Below are 22580 nucleotides of genomic sequence, written 5' to 3'. Positions count from 1 at the left end.
AGAGAGAGGACCCCACTGAACATAAGAGCTTACACTCTACAGAAGAGAGAGAAGACTCTGCTGACCATAAAAGCTTATACTCTACAGGAGAGAGAGAGAGGAGCCCACTGACCATAAGAGCTTACACTCTACAGGAGAGAGAGAGAAGACCCCACTGACCATAAGAGCTTACACTCTACAGGAGAGAGGACCCCACTGACCATAAGAGATTACAATCTACAAGAGAGAAAGTGGACCCCACTGACCATAAGAGCTTACACTCTACAGGAGAGAGTGAGGACCCCACTGACCATAAGAGCTTACACTCTACTGGAGAGAGAGGACCCCACTGACCATAAGAGCTTACACTCTACAGGAGAGAGAGAGGACCCCACTGACCATAAGATCTTACACTCTACAGGAGAGAGAGGACCCCACTGACCATAAGAGCTTACACACTACAGGAGAGAGAGAGGACCCCACTGATCATAAAAGATTACACTCTACAGGAGAGAGAGAGGACCCCACTGACCATAAGAGCTTACACTCTACAGGAGAGAGAGGACCCCACTGACCATAAGAGCTTACACTCTACAGGAGAGAGAGAGGACCACTCTGACCATAAGAGCTTACACTCTACAGGAGAAAGAGGACCCCACTGACCATAAGAGCTTACACTCTACAGGAGAGAGAGGACCCCACTGACCATAAGAGCTTACACTCTACAGGAGAGAGAGGACCCCACTGACCATATGAGCTTACACTCTACAGGAGAGAGAGAGGACCCCACTGACCATAAGAGCTTACACTCTACAGGAGAGAGAGAGGACCCCACTGACCATAAGAGCTTATACTGTACAGGAGACAGAGGACCCCACTGACCATAAGAGCTTACACTCTACAGGAGAGAGAGAGAACCTAACTGACCATAAGAGCTTACACTCTACAGGAGAGAGAGAGGACCCCACTGACCATAAGAGCTTACACTCTACAGGAGAGAGAGAGAACCTAACTGACCATAAGAGCTTACACTCTACAGGAGAGAGAGAGGACCCCACTGACCATAAGAGTATACACTCTACAGAGAGAGAGAGAGAGGACTCCACTGACCATAAGAGCTTACACTCTACAGGAGAGAGAGGACCCCACTGACCATAAGAGCTAACACTCTACAGGAGAGAGAGGACCCCAATGACCATAAGAGCTTACACTGTACAGGAGAGAGAGAGGACCTCACTGACCATAAGAGCTTACACTCTACAGGAGAGAGTGAGGACCCCACTGACCATAAGAGCTTACACTCTACAGGAGAGAGAGGACCCCACTGACCATAAGAGCTTACACTCTACAGGAGAGAGAGAGGACCCCACTGACCATAAGATCTTACACTCTACAGGAGAGAGAGGACCCCACTGACCATAAGAGCTTACACACTACAGGAGAGAGAGAGGACCCCACTGATCATAAAAGATTACACTCTACAGGAGAGAGAGAGGACCCCACTGACCATAAGAGCTTACACTCTACAGGATAGAGAGGACCCCACTGACCATAAGAGCTTACACTCTACAGGAGAGAGAGAGGACCACTCTGACCATAAGAGCTTACACTCTACAGGAGAAAGAGGACCCCACTGACCATAAGAGCTTACACTCTACAGGAGAGAGAGGACCCCACTGACCATAAGAGCTTACACTCTACAGGAGAGAGAGGACCCCACTGACCATAAGAGCTTACACTGTACAGGAGAGAGAGAGAGGACCCCACTGACCATATGAGCTTACACTCTACAGGAGAGAGAGAGGACCCCACTGACCATAAGAGCTTACACTCTACAGGAGAGAGAGAGGACCCCACTGACCATAAGAGCTTATACTGTACAGGAGACAGAGGACCCCACTGACCATAAGAGCTTACACTCTACAGGAGAGAGAGAGAACCTAACTGACCATAAGAGCTTACACTCTACAGGAGAGAGAGAGGACCCCACTGACCATAAGAGCTTACACTCTACAGGAGAGAGAGAGAACCTAACTGACCATAAGAGCTTACACTCTACAGGAGAGAGAGAGGACCCCACTGACCATAAGAGTATACACTCTACAGAGAGAGAGAGAGAGGACTCCACTGACCATAAGAGCTTACACTCTACAGGAGAGAGAGGACCCCACTGACCATAAGAGCTAACACTCTACAGGAGAGAGAGGACACCAATGACCATAAGAGCTTACACTGTACAGGAGAGAGAGAGGACCTCACTGACCATAAGAGCTTACACTCTACAGGAGAGAGAGAGGACCCCACTGATCATAAGAGCTTACACCCTACAGCAGAGAGAGAGAGGACCCCACTGACCATAAGAGCTTACACTCTACAGGAGAGAGAGGACCCCACTGACCATAAGAGCTTAAACTCTACAGGAGAGAGAGGACCCCACTGACCATAAGAGCTTACACTCTATAGGAGGGAGAGGACCCCACTGATCATAAGAGCTTACACTCTACAGGAGAACGAGTACCCCATTGACCATAAGACCTTACACTCTACAGGAGAGAGAGAGGACCCCACTGACCATAAGAGCTTACACTCTACAGGAGAGAGAGGACCCCACTGACCTTAAGATCTTACACTCTACAGGAGAGAGAGGACCCCAGTGACCATAAGAGCTTACACTCTACAGGAGAGAGAGATGACCCCACTGATCATAAGAGCTTACACTCTACAGGAGAGAGAGATGACCCCACTGATCATAAAATATTACACTCTACAGGAGAGAGAGAGGACCCCACTGACCATAAGAGCTTACACTCTACAGGAGAGAGAGATGACCCCACTGACCATAAGAGCTTACACTCTACAGGAGAGAGAGATGACCCCACTGATCATAAGAGCTTACACTCTACAGGAGAGAGAGATGACCCCACTGATCATAAGAGCTTACACTCTACAGGAGAGAGAGGACCCCACTGACCATAAGAGGTTACAGTCTACAGGAGAAAGAGTACCCCACTGACCATAAGAGCTTACACTCTACAGGAAAGAGCGAGAGGACCCCACTGACCATAAGAGCTTACACTCTACAGGAGAGAGGACCCCACTGACCATAAGAGATTACAATCTACAGGAGAGAGAGAGGACCCCACTGATCATAAGAGCTTACACTCTACAGGAGAGAGTGAGGACCCCACTGACCATAAGAGCTTACACTCTACAGGAGAGAGAGAACCCCACTGACCATAAGAGCTTACACTCTACAGGAGAGAGAGGACCCCACTGACCATAAGAGCTTACACTCTACAGGAGAGAGAGAGGACCCCACTGATCATAAAAGATTACACTCTACAGGAGGGAGAGGACCCCACTGACCATAAGAGCTTAAACTCTACAGGAGAGAGAGGACCCCACTGACCATAAGAGCTTACACTCTACAGGAGAGAGAGGACCCCACTGACCATAAGATCTTACACTCTACAGGAGAGAGAGGACCCCACTGACCATAAGAGCTTACTCTCTACAGGAGAGAGAGAGGACCCCACTGATCATAAAGGATTATACTCTACAGGAGAGAGAGAGGACCACTCTGACCATAAGAGCTTACACTCTACAGGAGAAAGAGGACCCCAAGGACCATAAGAGCTTACACTCTACAGGGGAGAGAGGACCCCACTGACTATAAGAGCTTTCACTCTACAGGAGAGAGAGGACCCCACTGACCATATGAGCTTAAACTCTACAGGAGAGAGAGAGGACCCCACTGACCATAAGAGCTTACACTCTACAGGAGAGAGAGAGGACCCCACTGACCATAAGAGCGTATACTGTACAGGAGACAGAGGACCCCACTGAGCATAAGAGCTTACACTCTACAGGAGAGAGAGAGGACCCCACTGACCATAAGAGCTTACACTCTACAGGAGAGAGAGAGGACCCCACTGACCATAAGAGCTTACACTCTACAGAGAGAGAGGACTCCACTGACCAAAAGAGCTTACACTCTACAGGAGAGAGAGGACCCCACTGACCATAAGAGCTAACACTCTACAGGAGAGAGAGGACCCCAATGACCATAAGAGCTTACACTGTACAGGAGAGAGAGAGGACCTCACTGACCATAAGAGTTCACACCCTACAGGAGAGAGAGAGAGGACCCCACTGATCATAAGAGCTTACACCCTACAGGAGAGAGAGAGAGGACCCTGCTGATCATAAGAGCTTACACTCTACAGGAGAGAGAGGACACCACTGACCATAAGAGCTTACACTCTACAGGAGAGAGAGAGGACCCCACTGACCATAAGAGCTTACACTATACAGGAGAGAGAGAGGACCCCACTGACCATAAGAGCTTACACTCTACAGGAAAGAGAGAGGACCCCACTGACCATAAGAGCTTACACTATACAGTAGAGAGAGGACCCCACTGACCATAAGAGCTTACACTCCACAGGAGAGAGAGGAACTCAATTACCATAAGAGCTTACTCTGTACAGGAGAGAGAGAGGACCTCACTGGCAATAAGAGCTTACACTCTACAGGAGAGAGAGAGGACCCCACTGACCATAAGAGCCTACACTCTACAGGAGAGAGAGAGGACCCCACTGACCATAAGATCTTACACTCTACAGGAGAGAGAGGACCCAACTGACAATAATAGCTTACACTCTACAGAAGAGAGAGAGGACCCCACTGACCATAAGACCTTACACTATACAGGAGAGAGAGAGGATCTCACTGACCATAAGAGCTTACACTCTACAGAAGAAGGAGGACCCCACTGACCATAAGAGCTTACACTCTACAGGAGAGAGAGGACCCCACTGATCATAAGAGCTTACACTGTACAGGAGAGAAAGGACCCCACTGACCATAAGAGCTTACATTCTACAGCAGAGAGAGGACCACACTGACCATAAGAGCTTACACTCTACAGCAGAGAGAGGACCCCACTGACCTAAAGAGCTTACACTCTACAGGAGAGAGAGAGGACCAAACTGATCATAAGAGCTTACACTCTACACAATAGACAGAGGACCTCACTGATCATAATAGCTTACACTCTACAGGAGAGAGAGAGGACTCCACTGACCATAAGAGTTTACACTCTACAGGAGAGAGAGGACACCACTGACCATAAGAGCTTACACTCTACAGGAGAGAGAGAGGACCCCACTGACCATAAGAGCTTACACTATACAGGAGAGATAGAGGACCCCACTGACCATAAGAGCTTACACTCTACAGGAAAGAGAGAGGACCCCACTGACCATAAGAGCTTACACTCTACAGGAGAGAGAGGACCCCACTGACCATAAGAGCTTACACTCTACAGGAGAGAGAGGACCCCACTGACAATAAGAGCTTACACTCTACAGGAGAGAGAGGACCCCACTGACCATAAGAGCTTACACTCTACAGGAGAGAGAGAGGACCCCACTGACCATAAGAGCTTACACTCTACAGAAGAGTGAGAGGACCCCACTGACCATAAGAGCTTACACTCTACAGGAGAGAGAGGACCCCACTGACAATAAGAGCTTACACTCTACAGAAGAGAGAGAGGACCCCAATGACCATAAGAGCTTACACTATACAGGAGAGAGAGAGGATCTCACTGACCATAAGAGCTTACACTCTACAGAAGAGGGAGGACCCCACTGATCATAAGAGCTTACACTCTACAGGAGAGAGAGGACCCCACTGACCATAAGAGCTTACACTGTACAGGAGGGAGAGGACCCCACTGACCATAAGAGCTTACATTCTACAGCAGAGAGAGGACCACACTGACCATAAGAGCTTACACTCTACAGCAGAGAGAAAGAGGACCCCACTGACCATAAGAGCTTACAATCTACAGGAGAGAAAGGACCCCACTGACCATAAGAGCTTACACTCTACAGGAGAGAGAGGACCCCACTGACCATAAGAGCTTACACTCTACAGGAGAGAGAGGACCCCACTGACCATAAGAGCTTACACTCTACAGAAGAGTGAGAGGATCCCACTGACCATAAGAGCTTACACTCTACAGGAGAGAGAGGACCCCACTGACCATAAGAGCTTACACTCTACAGGAGAGAGAGGACCCCACTGACCATAAGAGCTTACACTCTACAGAAGAGTGAGAGGACCCCACTGACCATAAGAGCTTACACTCTACAGGAGAGAGAGGACCCCACTGACAATAAGAGCTTACACTCTACAGAAGAGAGAGAGGACCCCAATGACCATAAGAGCTTACACTATACAGGAGAGAGAGAGGATCTCACTGACCATAAGAGCTTACACTCTACAGAAGAGGGAGGACCCCACTGATCATAAGAGCTTACACTCTACAGGAGAGAGAGGACCCCACTGACCATAAGAGCTTACACTGTACAGGAGGGAGAGGACCCCACTGACCATAAGAGCTTACATTCTACAGCAGAGAGAGGACCACACTGACCATAAGAGCTTACACTCTACAGCAGAGAGAAAGAGGACCCCACTGACCATAAGAGCTTACAATCTACAGGAGAGAAAGGACCCCACTGACCATAAGAGCTTACACTCTACAGGAGAGAGAGGACCCCACTGACCATAAGAGCTTACACTCTACAGGAGAGAGAGGACCCCACTGACCATAAGAGCTTACACTCTACAGAAGAGTGAGAGGATCCCACTGACCATAAGAGCTTACACTCTACAGGAGAGAGAGGACCCCACTGACCATAAGAGCTTACACTCTACAGGAGAGAGAGGACCCCACTGACCATAAGAGCTTACACTCTACAGAAGAGAGAGAGGATCCCACTGACCATAAGAGCTTACACTCTATAGGAGGGAGAGGACCCCACTGATCATAAGAGTTTACACTCTACAGGAGAGAGAGAGGACCCAGCTGATCATAAGAGATTGCACTCTACAGGAGAGAGGACTTCACTGATCATAAGAGCTTATACTCTACAGGAGAGAGAGGACTCCACTGACCATAAGAGCTTACACTCTACAGGAGAGAGAGGACCCCACTGACCATAAGAGCTTACACTCTACAGGAGAGAGAGGACCCCACTGACCATAAGAGCTTACACTCTATAGGAGGGAGAGGACCCCACTGATCATAAGAGCTAACATTCTACAGGAGAACGAGTACCCCACTGAGCATAAGAGCTTACACTCTATAGGAGAGAGAGAGGACCCCACTGACCGTAACAGCTTATACTGTACAGGAGACTGAGGACTCCAAGGACCATAAGAGCTTTCACTCTACAGGAGAGAGAGATGACCCCACTGATCATAAGAGCTTACACTGTACAGGAGAGAGAGAGGACCCCACTGACCATAAGAGCTTACACCCTACAGGAGAGAGAGATGAACCCACTGATCCTAAGAGCTTACGCTCTACAGAAGAGAGAGAGGACCCCACTGACCATAAGAGCTTACACTCTACAGGAGAGAGAGATGACCCCACTGATCATAAGAGCTTACACTCTACAGGAGAGAGAGGACCCCACTGACCATAAGAGCTTACACTCTACAGGAGAAAGAGTACCCCACTGACCATAAGAGCTTACACTCTACAGGAGAGAGAGAGGACCCCACTGACCATAAGAGCTTATACTGTACAGGAGACAGAGGACCCCACTGACCATAAGAACTTTCACTCTACAGGAGAGAGAAGACCCCACTTACCTTTAGAGCTTACACTCTACAGGAGAGAGAGATGACCCCACTGAGCATAAGAGCTTACACTCTACAGGAGAGAGAGAGGACCCCACTGACCTTTAGAGCTTACACTCTACAGGAGAGAGAAAGGACCCAACTGATCATAAGAGCTTACACTCTACAGGAGATAGAGAGGACCCCAGTGATCATAAGAGCTTACTCTCTACAGGAGAGAGCGGACCCCACTGATCATAAGAGATTACACTCTACAGGAGAGAGAAGACCCCACTGACCATAAGAGCTTACACTCTACAGGAGAGAGAGAGAGTACCCCACTGATCATAAGAGCTTACACTCTACAGGAGAGAGAGAGGACCCCACTGACCATAAGAGATTACACTCTACAGGAGAGAGAGGACCCCACTGACCATAAGAGCTTACACTCTACAGGAGAGAGAGAGGACCCCACTGATCATAAGAGCTTACACTCTACAGGAGAGAGAGAGGACCCCACTGACCATAAGAGCTTACACTCTACAGGAGAGAGCGGACCCCACTGATCATAAGAAATTACACTCTACAGGAGAGAGAGAGGACCCCACTGACCATAACAGCTTACACTCTACAGGAGAGAGAGAGAGGACCCCACTGATCATAAGAGCTTACACTCTACAGGAGAGAGAGGACCCCACTGACCATAAGAGCTTACACTGTACAGGAGACAGAGGACCCCACTGATCATAAGAGCTTACACTCTACACGAGAGAGAGGACCCCACTGACCATAAGAGTTTACACTCTACAGAAGAGAGAGGACCCCACTGACCATCACAGCTTACACTCTACAGGAGAGAGAGAGGACCCCACTGACCATAAGAGCTTACACACTACAGGAGAGAGAGAGGACCACACTGATCATAAGAGCTTACACTCTACAGGAGAGAGAGAGGACCCCACTGATCATAAGAGCTTACACTCTACAGGAGAGAGAGGACCCCACTGACCATAAGAGCTAACACTCTACAGGAGAGAGAGGACCCCAATGACCATAAGAGCTTACACTGTACAGGAGAGAGAGAGGACCTCACTGACCATAAGAGCTTACACTCTACAGGAGAGAGAGAGGACCCCACTGATCATAAGAGCTTACACCCTACAGCAGAGAGAGAGAGGACCCCACTGACCATAAGAGCTTACACTCTACAGGAGAGAGAGGACCCCACTGACCATAAGAGCCTAAACTCTACAGGAGAGAGAGGACCCCACTGACCATAAGAGCTTACACTCTATAGGAGGGAGAGGACCCCACTGATCATAAGAGCTTACACTCTACAGGAGAACGAGTACCCCATTGACCATAAGACCTTACACTCTACAGGAGAGAGAGAGGACCCCACTGACCATAAGAGCTTACACTCTACAGGAGAGAGAGGACCCCACTGACCTTAAGATCTTACACTCTACAGGAGAGAGAGGACCCCAGTGACCATAAGAGCTTACACTCTACAGGAGAGAGAGAGGACCACACTGATCATAAAAGATTACACTCTACAGGAGAGAGAGAGGACCCCACTTACCATAAGAGCTTACACTCTACAGGAGAAAGAGGACCCCACTGACCATAAGAGCTTACACTCTACAGGAGAGAGGACCCCACTGATCATAAAAGATTACATTCTACAGGAGAGAGAGAGAGGACCACTCTGACCATAAGAGCTTACACTCTACAGGAGAGAGAGATGACCCCACTGACCATAAGAGCTTACACTCTACAGGAGAGAGAGATGACCCCACTGATCATAAGAGCTTACACTCTACAGGAGAGAGAGGACCCCACTGACCATAAGAGGTTACAATCTACAGGAGAAAGAGTACCCCACTGACCATAAGAGCTTACACTCTACAGGAAAGAGCGAGAGGACCCCACTGACCATAAGAGCTTACACTCTACAGGAGAGAGGACCCCACTGACCATAAGAGATTACAATCTACAGGAGAGAGAGAGGACCCCACTGATCATAAGAGCTTACACTCTACAGGAGAGAGTGAGGACCCAACTGACCATAAGAGCTTACACTCTACAGGAGGGAGAGGACCCCACTGACCATAAGAGCTTACACTCTACAGGAGAGAGAGGACCCCACTGACCATAAGAGCTTACACTCTACAGGAGAGAGAGGACCCCACTGACCATAAGATCTTACACTCTACAGGAGAGAGAGGACCCCACTGACCATAAAAGCTTACTCTCTACAGGAGAGAGAGAGGACCCCACTGATCATAAAGGATTACACTCTACAGGAGAGAGAGAGGACCACTCTGACCATAAGAGCTTACACTCTACAGGAGAAAGAGGACCCCACTGACCATAAGAGCTTACACTCTACAGGGGAGAGAGGACCCCACTGACCATAAGAGCTTTCACTCTACAGGAGAGAGAGGACCCCACTGACCATATGAGCTTAAACTCTACAGGAGAGAGAGAGGACCCCACTGACCATAAGAGCTTACACTCTACAGGAGAGAGAGAGGACCCCACTGACCATAAGAGCTTATACTGTACAGGAGACAGAGGACCCCACTGAGCATAAGAGCTTACACTCTACAGGAGAGAGAGAGGACCCCACTGACCATAAGAGCTTACACTCTACAGGAGAGAGAGAGGACCCCACTGACCATAAGAGCTTACACTCTACAGAGAGAGAGAGAGAGGACTCCACTGACCATAAGATCTTACACTCTACAGGAGAGAGAGGACCCCACTGACCATAAGAGCTAACACTCTACAGGAGAGAGAGGACCCCAATGACCATAAGAGCTTACACTGTACAGGAGAGAGAGAGGACCTCACTGACCATAAGAGTTCACACTCTACAGGAGAGAGAGATAGGACCCCACTGATCATAAGAGCTTACACTCTACAGGAGAGAGAGAGAGGACCCTGCTGATCATAAGAGCTTACACTCTACAGGAGAGAGAGGACACCACTGACCATAAGAGCTAACACTCTACAGGAGAGAGAGAGGACCCCACTGACCATAAGAGCTTACACTATACAGGAGAGAGAGAGGACCCCACTGACCATAAGAGCTTACACTCTACAGGAAAGAGAGAGGACCCCACTGACCATAAGAGCTTACACTCTACAGGAGAGAGAGGACCCCACTGACCATAAGAGCTTACAATCTACAGGAGAGAGAGGACCTCAGTGATCATAAGAGCTTACACTCTAAAGGAGAGAGAGAGGACCCCATTGACCATAAGAGCTTACACTCTACAGGAGAGAGAGGACCCCACTGACCATAAGAGCTTACACTCTACAGGAGAGAGAGGACCCCAATGACCATAAGAGCTTACACTGTACAGGAGAGAGAGAGGACCTCACTGACCATAAGAGCTTACACTCTACAGGAGAGAGAGAGAGGACCCCACTGACCATAAGAGCTTACACTCTACAGGAGAGAGAGAGGACGCCACTGACCATAAGAGCTTACACTCTACAGGAGAGAGAAAGGACCCAACTGACCATAAGAGCTTACACTCTACATGAGAGAATGGACTCCACTGATCATAAGAGCTTACACTCTACAGGAGAGAGAGAGAGGACCCCACTGACCATAAGAGCTTACACTCTACAGGAGAGAGAGAGAGAGAGAGAGGACCCCACTGACCATAAGAGCTTACACTCTACAGGAGAGAGAGAGGACCTCACTGACCATAAGAGCTTACACTCTACAGGAGAGAGAGATGACCCCACTGATCATAAGAGCTTACACTCTACAGGAGAGAGAAAGGACCCAACTGACCATAAGAGCTTACACTCTACATGAGAGAATGGACTCCACTGATCATAAGAGCTTACACTCTACAGGAGAGAGAGAGAGGACCCCACTGACCATAAGAGCTTACACTCTACAGGAGAGAGAAAGGACCCAACTGATCATAAGAGCTTACACTCTACAGGAGAGAGAGAGGACCCCACTGACCATAAGAGCTTACACTCTACAGGAGAGAGAGCGGACCCCACTGATCATAAGAGCTTACACTCTACAGGAGAGAGAGAGAGGACCCCACTGACCATAAGAGCTTATGACTCGCCCCCTGGGCCAGGGCTGTAGTGCGGCGCGCGTGCGCGCGGGGGATACCCGGAGCCGGATCCGATGGGGGTAGTAGTCTTCGTGTGGCGGTGACCCGGTCCGCGCCCAGGGTGGTCAAACTAAGTGGCAGTTATTGGTATGATGGCATTAGTGTCCGACTAAGCCACCCGTTGAATGCGGTTATGAAACCGCTGCTGCAGGGCAGACCGCTGAGGCCGGTGGTATAGGTGTGCAGCAATGTTGATATAACCCCCAACGGGAGAGGTATGGCCTCAGGGCAGCGGATGTGGGTGATGTTGGGAGTGATGGTGTGGATGTCCCAGCACTAACGGTGCGACAAGGAAGCACGGAGACGCGAGGGTACAGTTCAGGGCCTTTACTGATGGTACAAGGCAAATTCCCCCGGGAGTACTGGCTAGTAGTTGGGGCCTGGTTAGTCTGCGAGTAAGCCGGAGTTCCCCTGGCCAGGTGGAGTTGTAGGCCTTCCCGTTAGTCTGTACCCTTCCTGGCTACCCTGCTTTCAGCGGTTACAAGTAGCCCACGTCCCTGGGTATACCGTGTGGTGCTCACCCGTATGGCTGGTGACCTGGGGCCTCCTGTTAGCCTCCTCTCCGGGATGGCGGTGCTGGTCCCTTCGTTGTGACTGAGCCTCCGGGCTTTTATGGCCAGAGGACCTGGAATCCCCTGCCGGATGGATTCTGCTGCTGGGTATATCTTAGGCCCCACAGCCTCGGACTCCTGTGTCCGGTTTTAGTACCTTCTCCCAGGGCGAGCTCTGCACGGCTCCAGCCCCTGGCGCTTCTCCTTGGCTCCTACAGAGCTCCTGATGTCTATCTGTCCCTGTTTCTGCGTGTCCAGACCAGACTCCGTCTCTGTCTGGAACTCCTCACTCTAACCCTGCCTCAGCCCCAGTTTATGTAGGGGAAGTTCTTCCCCTCCCAGGACTGGGCAGGAGGTGTGGCATGCTTAGGATTCCTGCCCAGGAGACCTCCCACCTGCTCACAGACGTAATACTGCTATTACTGTGGAAACCAGACCCCTGGGGTGCCACATTCCCCCCTAGTGAAATTTAGTACTCCCGGACTAAACATATATATTTTTTTTTTTAAAACATAACAGGGTATAAACAATAACAATTAAATACATGAGATGGTCACGGCGTGTCCGTAACCGGGAAGCAATAAGGGTGTCCATTTCACCAAAGAACAGGGAGCCGTAACCAGGTAGGGGTCTGTCCTGCCCCGAGTCTTTAACAGTCTTTAGTCCATTCCTGGGTTACGCTCCAAACATATTTACAACAGAGTTCCGGTTACTCACTGTCCATAACCTGTCAGTCCATATAAAGAAATCTGTAACTGAAAAACATAATTAGCAACGGCTACAACAAAACAGGTAAACATAAAATAGTTAAAGCAATTAGCCAACTTAGATTCTCCAACGTACGGGCATCTGGCCTCTGGTAACCCTAGTGGACCTACGGAGCTCACTAACTGGTCCTGCACTACAGGGTGTAGGAGGTGTTATGGGCAGGCTGGGCAGCTTTCTGCGCACTCTTTGGCTCACTAGGGGCACGGCAGGCTCACTACTAGCAGAGGGTTGATCCTCCTGTACTGCTGGTGTGGACTCTTCTGCCTCTTGGGCCGGCTGCTCTTCCAGCTCTACTGGTTCCTCTGTAGGCACTTGCGGGGCTGGCTGGAGAAAGGTGAGGACGGGTACCACGACAGCACCGTTTACTTGTGTCCAAGACCGGGGGAAGTCTCCGAGTACAGTCCTGATCATTTCTTCCCTTTCCTCTGCGGGTCGAGGGTTTTCTTGATCTTCCTCTTCGGGGCTTTGCAGCTGCTCGAGACACTTCTTCAGGTGGTCTCTGGAGACAACGGCTGTGGTTTCTCCTCCATCCTTACTGATCACGCAAATCTTTGGGCTCTCATGGCTTGATGGCAGTACGGTGTACGGGTCCTTCTCCCACTAGTCGTCCAACTTGTGGAGCCGTCTTTTCCTCTTCAAGACCTGCTCTCCAGGTACCAGGGGAACAGCGGGAGCATACTGATTATAAGCCCTCTCTTGCCTTTCTCTAGCTTGAGACAGACTTCGCTCCACGCTCTCCTGCACTTTCCGATACTGCTGCTGCCGTTCTGTATCCCAGTCTGCCTCTGGCGATGTGTCCTCGGGCGTCAGGACTCCCATATCCAGGTCGATAGGCAGCTTACCAGGTCTCGCTCTCATTAGGTAAGCCGGGGTACAGTTGGTAGAACCTACAGGGATGTGGTTGTATAGGTCAACCAGATCAGGCAGCTTCTCAGGCCACATACTGCGTTCTTCCAGGGGCAATGTTTTCAGGAGGTCTATCACCACCTGGTTCATCTTCTCGCAGAGTCCATTAGTTTGTGGGTGATAGGGCGTTGTTCTTATCTTCGTGCAGCCATACAGGTTGCAGAACTCCTGGAAGACTTCCGCTTCGAAGGCTGGCCCTTGGTCTGTCAGCACTTGGTCCGGGTACCCGTGTGGACGGCAGAAGTGCTGCTGGAAGGCTCTAGCTGCTGTTTGAGCCGTTAAGTCCTTGACCGGGACCACCACCAGGAACCGGGAGTAATGATCTACGATTGTGAGGGCGTAGACATACCCAGATCTGCTTGGAGCCAGTTTCACATGGTCCAGGGCTACCAGTTCCAGTGGCTGTCGGGTGATGATGGGCTGCAAGGGAGTCTTCTGGCTGGCACGGTCCTTCCTTCTTAGGTGGCACGGTCCACAGTCTCTGCACCACCTCTCGATGGCTCCTCTCATGCCTACCCAGTAGAACCGCTCACGCAATAAGAACTCCAGCTTCTTCCACCCGAAATGTCCTGCTCCGTTGTGATACGCCTCCAGAATCATAGCCGCGTCTCGTCTGGGGACCACTACCTGCCAGGTCAACTCATGTGTTCGAGAGTTAACCATTCTCCGGCACAACTTCTCCCTGTAGAGGAACAGCCTACTTTTCTCCTTCCACAGTTGCTTAGTCTCCTCTGGGGCGTCTGGGTCCAGACTGGCATCGGCTTGGGTCAGCATTTCCTTCACCAGACGGACTGCAGGATCACTGTCTTGCGTCTCCGCCCAGTTGTAGTGGGGCAAGGGATTGAACGTCGCGGAGCGCCTGTCCTTCACACTGTTATGTTCTGCTACCAAAGCTAAGGAAAGAGAGGAGATCTGTCCCTACTATAAGACTCAGCTGAATCCCTACGATGTAACAGGGAACCTGATCCTGCGATCAGACCTGCTAAAGTCCTAATCTAGTCTGTACGAAGACCTATAGATGTGGGGAGGGAATCCCTACAAGTACTAAGGACTGGGAGGAATATGGGACACCTCCTAACAGAAATAGTAGCAGACAGACGAACAAACAAAATATATAGAACATAGAGGTCCGTAGACCAAGCAAACTAACAGAGTTAGATACAGAGCACAGGCTAGCTAGAAAGTAGATATACAATGAAGTCCAGCAAAGCCAGAAGGGCGGAGCAGGATTAAATAGGCCAACAAGGTCATGTGACCAGCAAAGGAAAAAAAACCTAACAGCAAGGTTCTAACAGTACCCCCCCTTCTAAGAGGATCCTCCGGATCCCCTAGGACCAGGCTTATCAGGAAATCTCCTGTGAAACGCTCTGATAAGTCTGGACGCGGAAACATCATCTGACCTCACCCAAGAGTTATCCTCGGGTCCGAAACCTTTCCAGGCCACAAGATACTGCAAACTACCTCTATACAGTCTAGAGTCAAGGATGCGAGAAATTTCATATTCCCCGTCCTCCACCACCGGAGGAACAGAGGCAGAGGCGTCACCATCCGACACAACAGCTTTTTTTAACAGAGAGACATGAAAGACCGGATTAATTCTCCAGGAGGTAGGAACCTCCAACCTAACAGCAGATTGGTTGACAACCTGAAGCACCTTAAAGGGCCCTACAAACTTGGGACCCAATCTCTTAGAAGGAATCCTCAACCGCAGATTCCTAGAGGACAACCAAACCATGTCACCAACAGCGAACAAAACCTCCTGTCGTTTCCTATCAAAGTAGTCTTTAGATTTTCTGTTGGCCTCCTGAAGATTACCACGCACATCCGTCCAAACTCTTTCCAAATCACCGGAAAAATTCTCCTCCTCAGGCACGGCAGATCCCAACTTGGAGAACGACCCAAACGACGGATGTCTCCCAGAACAACAAAAAAAAGGCGAACAACCAGCAGAAGAAGATGTATAATTGTTCAGAGCAAATTCGGCAAGTGGCAGAAACTCAGACCACCCCTCTTGATTGTCTGCCACAAAACAACGCAAGAACTGCTCAACATCCTGGTTTTTCCTTTCTGTCTGGCCATTAGATTCAGGATGATATCCGGACGAAAACGACAAATGAATTCCCAACCTGTCACAAAAGGCACGCCAAAAACGAGCCACGAACTGAGGACCCCTATCAGAAACAATGTCAGTAGGAACGCCATGAAGTCTGACAATTTCCTTGACAAAGGCCTTAGCGAGAGTTTTAGCGCAGGGCAGTTTGACGAAGGGAACCAAGTGACACATCTTGCTAAAACGGTCCACGACCACCCAGATGACAGTAAAACCCTCAGAGGGGGGAAGGTCAGTTATAAAGTCCATAGCCAAATGTGTCCAAGGAGCACTGGGGACCTCCAAAGGACAAAGCAACCCCGCAGCAGGAGCATGTGAGGACTTAGATCTAGCACATATAGTACATTGACGCACCCACTTAATGACTTCCTTCTGCCATCCAGGCCACCAAAAACTGCGACCCACCAGTCTCTTGGTCTCAGAGATTCCGGGATGACCTGCCAACCGAGATTCGTGACACTCAACAAACAAATCTCTCCTAAAGGTCTCAGGCACAAACAACCTCCCATGAGGAGTGTTAGATGGGGCATTCTCCTGAGCTTTAAGAATCTCATCTTCCAAAACGGAGTCTAAAGCAGCTATCACAACACCTTCTTGTAAAATGTTTTCCTCTTTCTCAGCACCGACTATGGGAGAAAAACTGCGAGACAAGGCATCCGCCTTAACATTCTTAGTACCAGGGATGTAAGTAACGGAGAAATTAAACCGCGAGAAAAACAGTGCCCACCTAGCCTGACGGGCATTCAGGCGCTTGGCAGCATCAAGATATATCAGATTTTTATGATCCGTAAGAACCTGAACGGGAAATTCCGCACCTTCCAAGAAGTGGCGCCAGTGTTCAAATGCGAGTTTAATAGCCAATAATTCCCGATTACCAATATCGTAATTCAGTTCAGTCTCCGAAAATTTTTTTGAAAAAAAGGCACAGGGATGTAATCCATCCCCGTTATCCTGAGACAATACTGCGCCAACCCCCACAGAGGAAGCATCAACCTCAACCAAAAACGGCTTAGTCACATCAGGCTGCATAAGGATGGGAGCAGAGGTGAACCTCTCCTTGAGATACACAAAAGCTTCAATGGCCTCAGAAGTCCACTGAACCGCATCAGCACCTTTCCTGGTGAGATCGGTCAGAGGTTTGACAATACTAGAAAAATTTTTTATGAATTTTCTGTAGTAATTGGCGAAACCCAAAAACCTCTGTGTCGATTTCAAACCAATAGGCCTAGGCCATTCCTGCACAGCCTGAACCTTAACCGGATCCATCTCAAAACCTTCGCTGGAGATAATGTAGCCCAAAAAACTAATTCTCTGTACAGCGAACTCACATTTCTCCAGCTTAGCAAAAAGCGAATTGTCCATTAATAACTGTAATACCTCACGTACGCTCCGCCAATGAGACTCCAGATCCGGCGAATAAATCAAAATGTCATCCAAATACACAACCACATTTTTGCCGATCAAAGGTCTAAGGATGTCACCAATCAGATTCTGAAAAAATGCAGGAGCATTAGTAAGACCAAAAGGCATAACCAGATTCTCAAAATGACCCACAGGAGTGTTAAAAGCAGTCTTCCATTCATCACCCTCCTTCATGCGCAACAGATTGTATGCCCCCTTAAGGTCAATTTTAGAGAACCACTTGGCCCCCAATAACTGGTTAAACAGATCAGGAATCAATGGCAGTGGGTAAGGATTGCGTACCGTAATTTTGTTAATCTCACGAAAATCCAGACAAGGACGTAAACCGCCGTCCTTTTTTTTTACAAAAAAAAATCCAACCGCCACAGGAGACTTAGAGGGCCTAATGTGACCGGCGGCCAAGCTTGTCTGTATGTATTCCTCCAAAGCCTTCCTCTCAGGAATAGTAAGGTTAAATAAACGACTTTTAGGAAGAGTCGCTCCAGGGACAAATTCAATAGTACAATCAGTCTCTATGGGGAGGCAAAACCTGCGATTCCTTCTCAGAAAAAACTCTCCAAAAATCCTGAATAGGAACAGGCAATTCTCCCCTATCCACAGCTGCAATACGCCCGTTACAACACTTGTCATAACATTTATGGCTCCAGGATTTAATTTCACTGGTAGACCAATCCAGTACAGGATTGTGAAATTTTAACCAGGGCAATCCCAATATTACTGGAGAAGGCAAGTTATTCAACACTGCCAAATCCAATTTCTCATGGTGAACACCATTAATAGTGAGAGGAAATTCACTGACCTTGAGAGTAATATTCTTCAAAGGGGAGCCATCCACAGAAACCACAGCAATGGGGGATGATAAAGGTTCAGGTTTTAAATTGAGTTTTTCCACGAATCCCCCATCAATTACATTCAGTGTAGACCCGCAATCAACAAACACCCGAAATTCCATTAATTTTTCCTGAGCAATCGTGGAAGCAGCTAAAAATATACCCTTGGAATTTAAACAGGCAATACGGGCGTGACTGACCATTTTTTTTTCTTTCTTCATACGAAGCTCACAGCCTTTAATCAAATGACCAGATTTTCCGCAATAGAAACACAAGCCTTGCAAAAAACGACGGTCTTTTTCTTGAGAGCGAGGTGCCACCGATCCAATCTCCATCGGTTCACCACTGTTAGTACACACATTATCATAACCAGAAACTGACATAGCAGAGGATTTGCTCTCATTAACCCTAGCACGCAGTCTTCTGTCCACCCGTATAGCTAATTGCATAGCCTGTTGCAAATCCTCAGGTGTAGGATAAGCAATTAGCAGGTCTTTAACCCTTTCACTGAGCCCAGCAAGAAATAGACTTTTCAGAGCAGAATCGTTCCACCCTGTTTGAGTGGACCAACGACGAAAATGAGTACAATATTTTTCGACATTACCTGATACTTGTTTTAAACGTCTCAACTCAGTCTCAGCTGATGCGACACGGTCAGGATCATCATATAATAGTCCCAAAGCAGAAAAAAAACTATCCACTGATCTGAAGCATTTATCACTAGGTTGCAAAGAAAAGGCCCACTCCTGAGGCTCTTTGCGCAAAAGTGACATTATGAACCCTACGCGCTGGGATTCATCCCCAGAGGACTTGGGTCTCAAACGAAAATACAATAAGCAAGCATTTTTAAATGAAAAAAATTCTCGATGTTCACCAAAAAATAAATCCGGCAAACATACCTTAGGCTCCAAGAAATATGCTCCAGGACAGTTACTCACGTGCTGACGGAGCTCGGCCACTTCCAGAGAGAGTCCCTGCAGGCGATGAGCCAAATCCTGAACCGACACCATGATGGAACAAAAAAAAAAAAAAAAAATCTTTCCTTAGAGAATTTGCAGGCTGGACTTACTGTTATGTTCTGCTACCAAAGCTAAGGAAAGAGAGGAGATCTGTCCCTACTATAAGACTCAGCTGAATCCCTACGATGTAACAGGGAACCTGATCCTGCGATCAGACCTGCTAAAGTCCTAATCTAGTCTGTACGGAGACCTATAGATGTGGGGAGGGAATCCCTACAAGTACTAAGGACTGGGAGGAATATGGGACACCTCCTAACAGAAATAGTAGCAGACAGACGAACAAACAAAATAGATAGAACATAGAGGTCCGTAGACCAAGCAAACTAACAGAGTTAGATACAGAGCACAGGCTAGCTAGAAAGTAGATATACAATGAAGTCCAGCAAAGCCAGAAGGGCGGAGCAGGACTAAATAGGCCAACAAGGTCATGTGACCAGCAAAGGAAAAAAAACCTAACAGCAAGGTTCTAACACACACGGTGGGAATACAGGGTAATCCCATGACGGTGGAACGCAGGGAGCTCAACTTCTTCCAGATCTTCTGGATCTTCCCCTACGTCCGGTAAGTTCGGCATTCTAGACAGGGCATCCGCGTTGGCATTCGAGCGTCCTGCCCGGTATTTGATGGTGAATTCAAAGTTGGACAGGCGAGCCATCCATCTCTGTTCCAGAGCACCGAGCCTTGGAGTGTCCAGGTGTGTCAACGGGTTGTTATCCGTGTACACGATGAATTTGGAGGAGGCAAGGTAATGCTTGAAACGTTCGGTCACTGCCCACACTACTGCCAGGAACTCCAGCTTGAATGAGCTATAATTCTCAGGGTTCCTCTCGGTGGGTCGTAGCTTTCGGCTAGCGTAAGCGATTACCCGTTCTTTTCCTTGCTGGATCTGGGACAGCACGGCTCCTAGCCCGATGTTACTTGCGTCCGTGTGGAGGATAAAGGGCTGGCTGTAGTCTGGATATGCCAGGATTTCTTCCCCCGTGAGGGCCATCTTCAGCCGGCTAAAGGACTCCTCTTCCAGCTTTTCCCACCTGAAGGGCGGCTTCTGGTTTTTGGCTTTTCGAGATTGACCTATCAGGAGGTCCTGCATAGGGTCTGCCATTTTGGTGAAACCGGGAATGAATCTTCGGTAGTAGCCTACCAACCCGAGGAACTGCCGCACTTCTTTTATGCTGGAGGGTCTTGGCCAGTCCTTAAACACGGTGATCTTATCAGGGTCAGGAGCCACTCCGTCAGCACTCACCACGTGTCCCAGGTAATGCACCTTTGGTTTCAGGAGGTGACACTTGGAGGGTTTCACCGTTAGGCCGTAGTTTGCCAGAGCTTTGAACACTTCTGCCAGGTGTTTCAGGTGGTCCTCGTAGGTCTTGGAATAGACGATGACATCGTCCAGGTATAACAGGACCGTCTCGAAGTTCCGGTGTCCCAGACAGCATTCCATCAACCGTTGGAAGGTTCCTGGTGCGTTGCAGAGCCCGAACGGCATGCAGTTAAATTCGCTGAGACCCATCGGGGTGGTGAATGCGGTCTTCTCCCGGTCTGCCTCTGCTACAGGAACCTGCCAGTACCCGCTAGTGAGATCCAAAGTAGAGAAGAAGTTAGCAGATTTTAATGCAGCTAAGGACTCTTCTATCCTTGGTAACGGGTACGCATCTTTGTGTGTGATACGGTTGACCTTCCTGTAGTCTACACACATTCTCATAGTGTTGTCCTTCTTTTTCACTAAGACTAGTGGAGCTGCCCAGGGGCTACAGCTGTCCCTGATTACCCCAGCCTCCTTCATGTCTCTAAGCATCCCCTTGGCGTGTTGGTAGTGTGCAGGGGGTACGGGTCGGTATCTCTCCTTTATGGGAGGATGGTCTCCCGTGGGGATGTGGTGTTCTACCCCCTTTACTCGCCCGAAGTCTAACGGGTGTTTACTAAACACTCTCTCGTACTCTTGAACCACCCGATAGACTCCTTGTTTCTGGTGTGAGGGAGTGGATTCGGTACCCAGATGTAGTTGCTGACACCAGTCCCCCACTGGTTTCTTAGAGCCGTTACCTTCCTCTGGTTGAGATGGAGGCAAGGGTTCCACGGCCTGTACAGAATTCTGGTTTATGGTGAACAATTTAGCTAGCGTGGCATACCGGGGCAGGTGTACTTCTCTCTCACTGATATTTATGATGCGAACGGGCACCCTCCCATGGCGTACATCGACCACCCCCCGTGCTGTCAAAATGGTGGGCCTACTGTCTGAGTAGACGGGTTCTACCATTGCTTGGTAGTCTCTACCTCTTAGACCAATAGCTGCCCGGCACCAAATCATCATCTCACTCTTTGGGGGCATGGCAATAGGGAACGGGTCACACATTCTCACGCTACCTATCTCACCACCAGATAGTTCCACCTGTTGCCGCTTCATCAGTGCCCGGATCTCTTTTTGGAGCACACGCTGCTGGCCGGAACTGGCGTTCTTGGCAACCTGCTGTAAAATGAGAATCACCTCTGCAAGACAATTTTCAATTACATTGGTTCCCAGGGTGATTCTAGGGTGACTCTCATGACGGTCTATGTCCACTATAATCAGTCCTTGTGCCGCCAGTTCGACTTTACCGATTTTAATGGTCACCTCCTTGAATCCCACCTGCGTCACGGACTGACCATTGCTGGCGATGATACTCAGGTCGTCGTCTGGGTAGCGGGTTATGTCCGAATCATTCCAGTACTGCTTGAAGAGCACGTACGGGATGGTGGTGACCTGTGACCCAGTGTCTAGTAGGGCACTCATAGGAATGCCATCCAGTACCACAGGCAAGATTGGACGTCCCCCTACGTATTTATCACGCCAGTTTGATGGGCCTGATGGTCTTATGCCTGGGGGTTGGCCCTCTACCCCAGGTTGTGCCCGTTTAAATGACAGTACCTTGCCACATGTCCGGGTTGATTGCAGCGGCGGCAAATAGGTCGTCCGTCCTCGTTGTATCGATCGCTGGGTCTTCCTCTGGCCGGTGGGGTCCTCCTTGGTCGGCGCCACGGGATGTCCTCCGGTCCGGATGCCAGCTCGATCTTCCCTGCAGTAGAAACCTGTAAAGACTGCACAGTTCGGGTTAGCGCGGCAACGCTTTTAGTTAGCTCTTGGACCTGATGGTGCAGGTCTGTAGCCGGGTCACTGTTTAAAGCCTGCGCATCAGCTCCCACAGGCCCTGCCGACAAGGGCGCCGTCT

The 22580-nt window shown here is 49.3% G+C and overlaps 1 protein-coding gene across 4 annotated transcripts in view; it reads right to left on the bottom strand.

Annotated features, from left to right (window-relative positions):
• Positions 1-22580, bottom strand: part of LOC141233754 (uncharacterized) — a 162802-nt gene that overhangs the window by 127683 nt on the left and 12539 nt on the right. For 2 of the 4 annotated variants that reach the window (XM_073667943.1, XM_073667946.1), the window contains exon 4: positions 19294-19350. The exons of the other annotated variants lie outside the window; for them this stretch is intronic. In XM_073667943.1, coding sequence (XP_073524044.1) covers positions 19294-19350 — 57 coding nt within the window. The remainder of the gene's footprint in view (positions 1-19293; positions 19351-22580) is intronic. 4 annotated transcript variants of the gene reach the window in all.

This window comes from Phyllobates terribilis, unplaced genomic scaffold (assembly GCF_046119375.1).
Source record: "Phyllobates terribilis strain yellow unplaced genomic scaffold, ASM4611937v1 Scaffold_625__1_contigs__length_943254, whole genome shotgun sequence".
Lineage (NCBI taxonomy): Eukaryota > Metazoa > Chordata > Amphibia > Anura > Dendrobatidae > Phyllobates > Phyllobates terribilis.
Note: the sequence above shows the minus strand (reverse complement) of the source record. Positions and strands in the feature narration are given on the sequence as shown.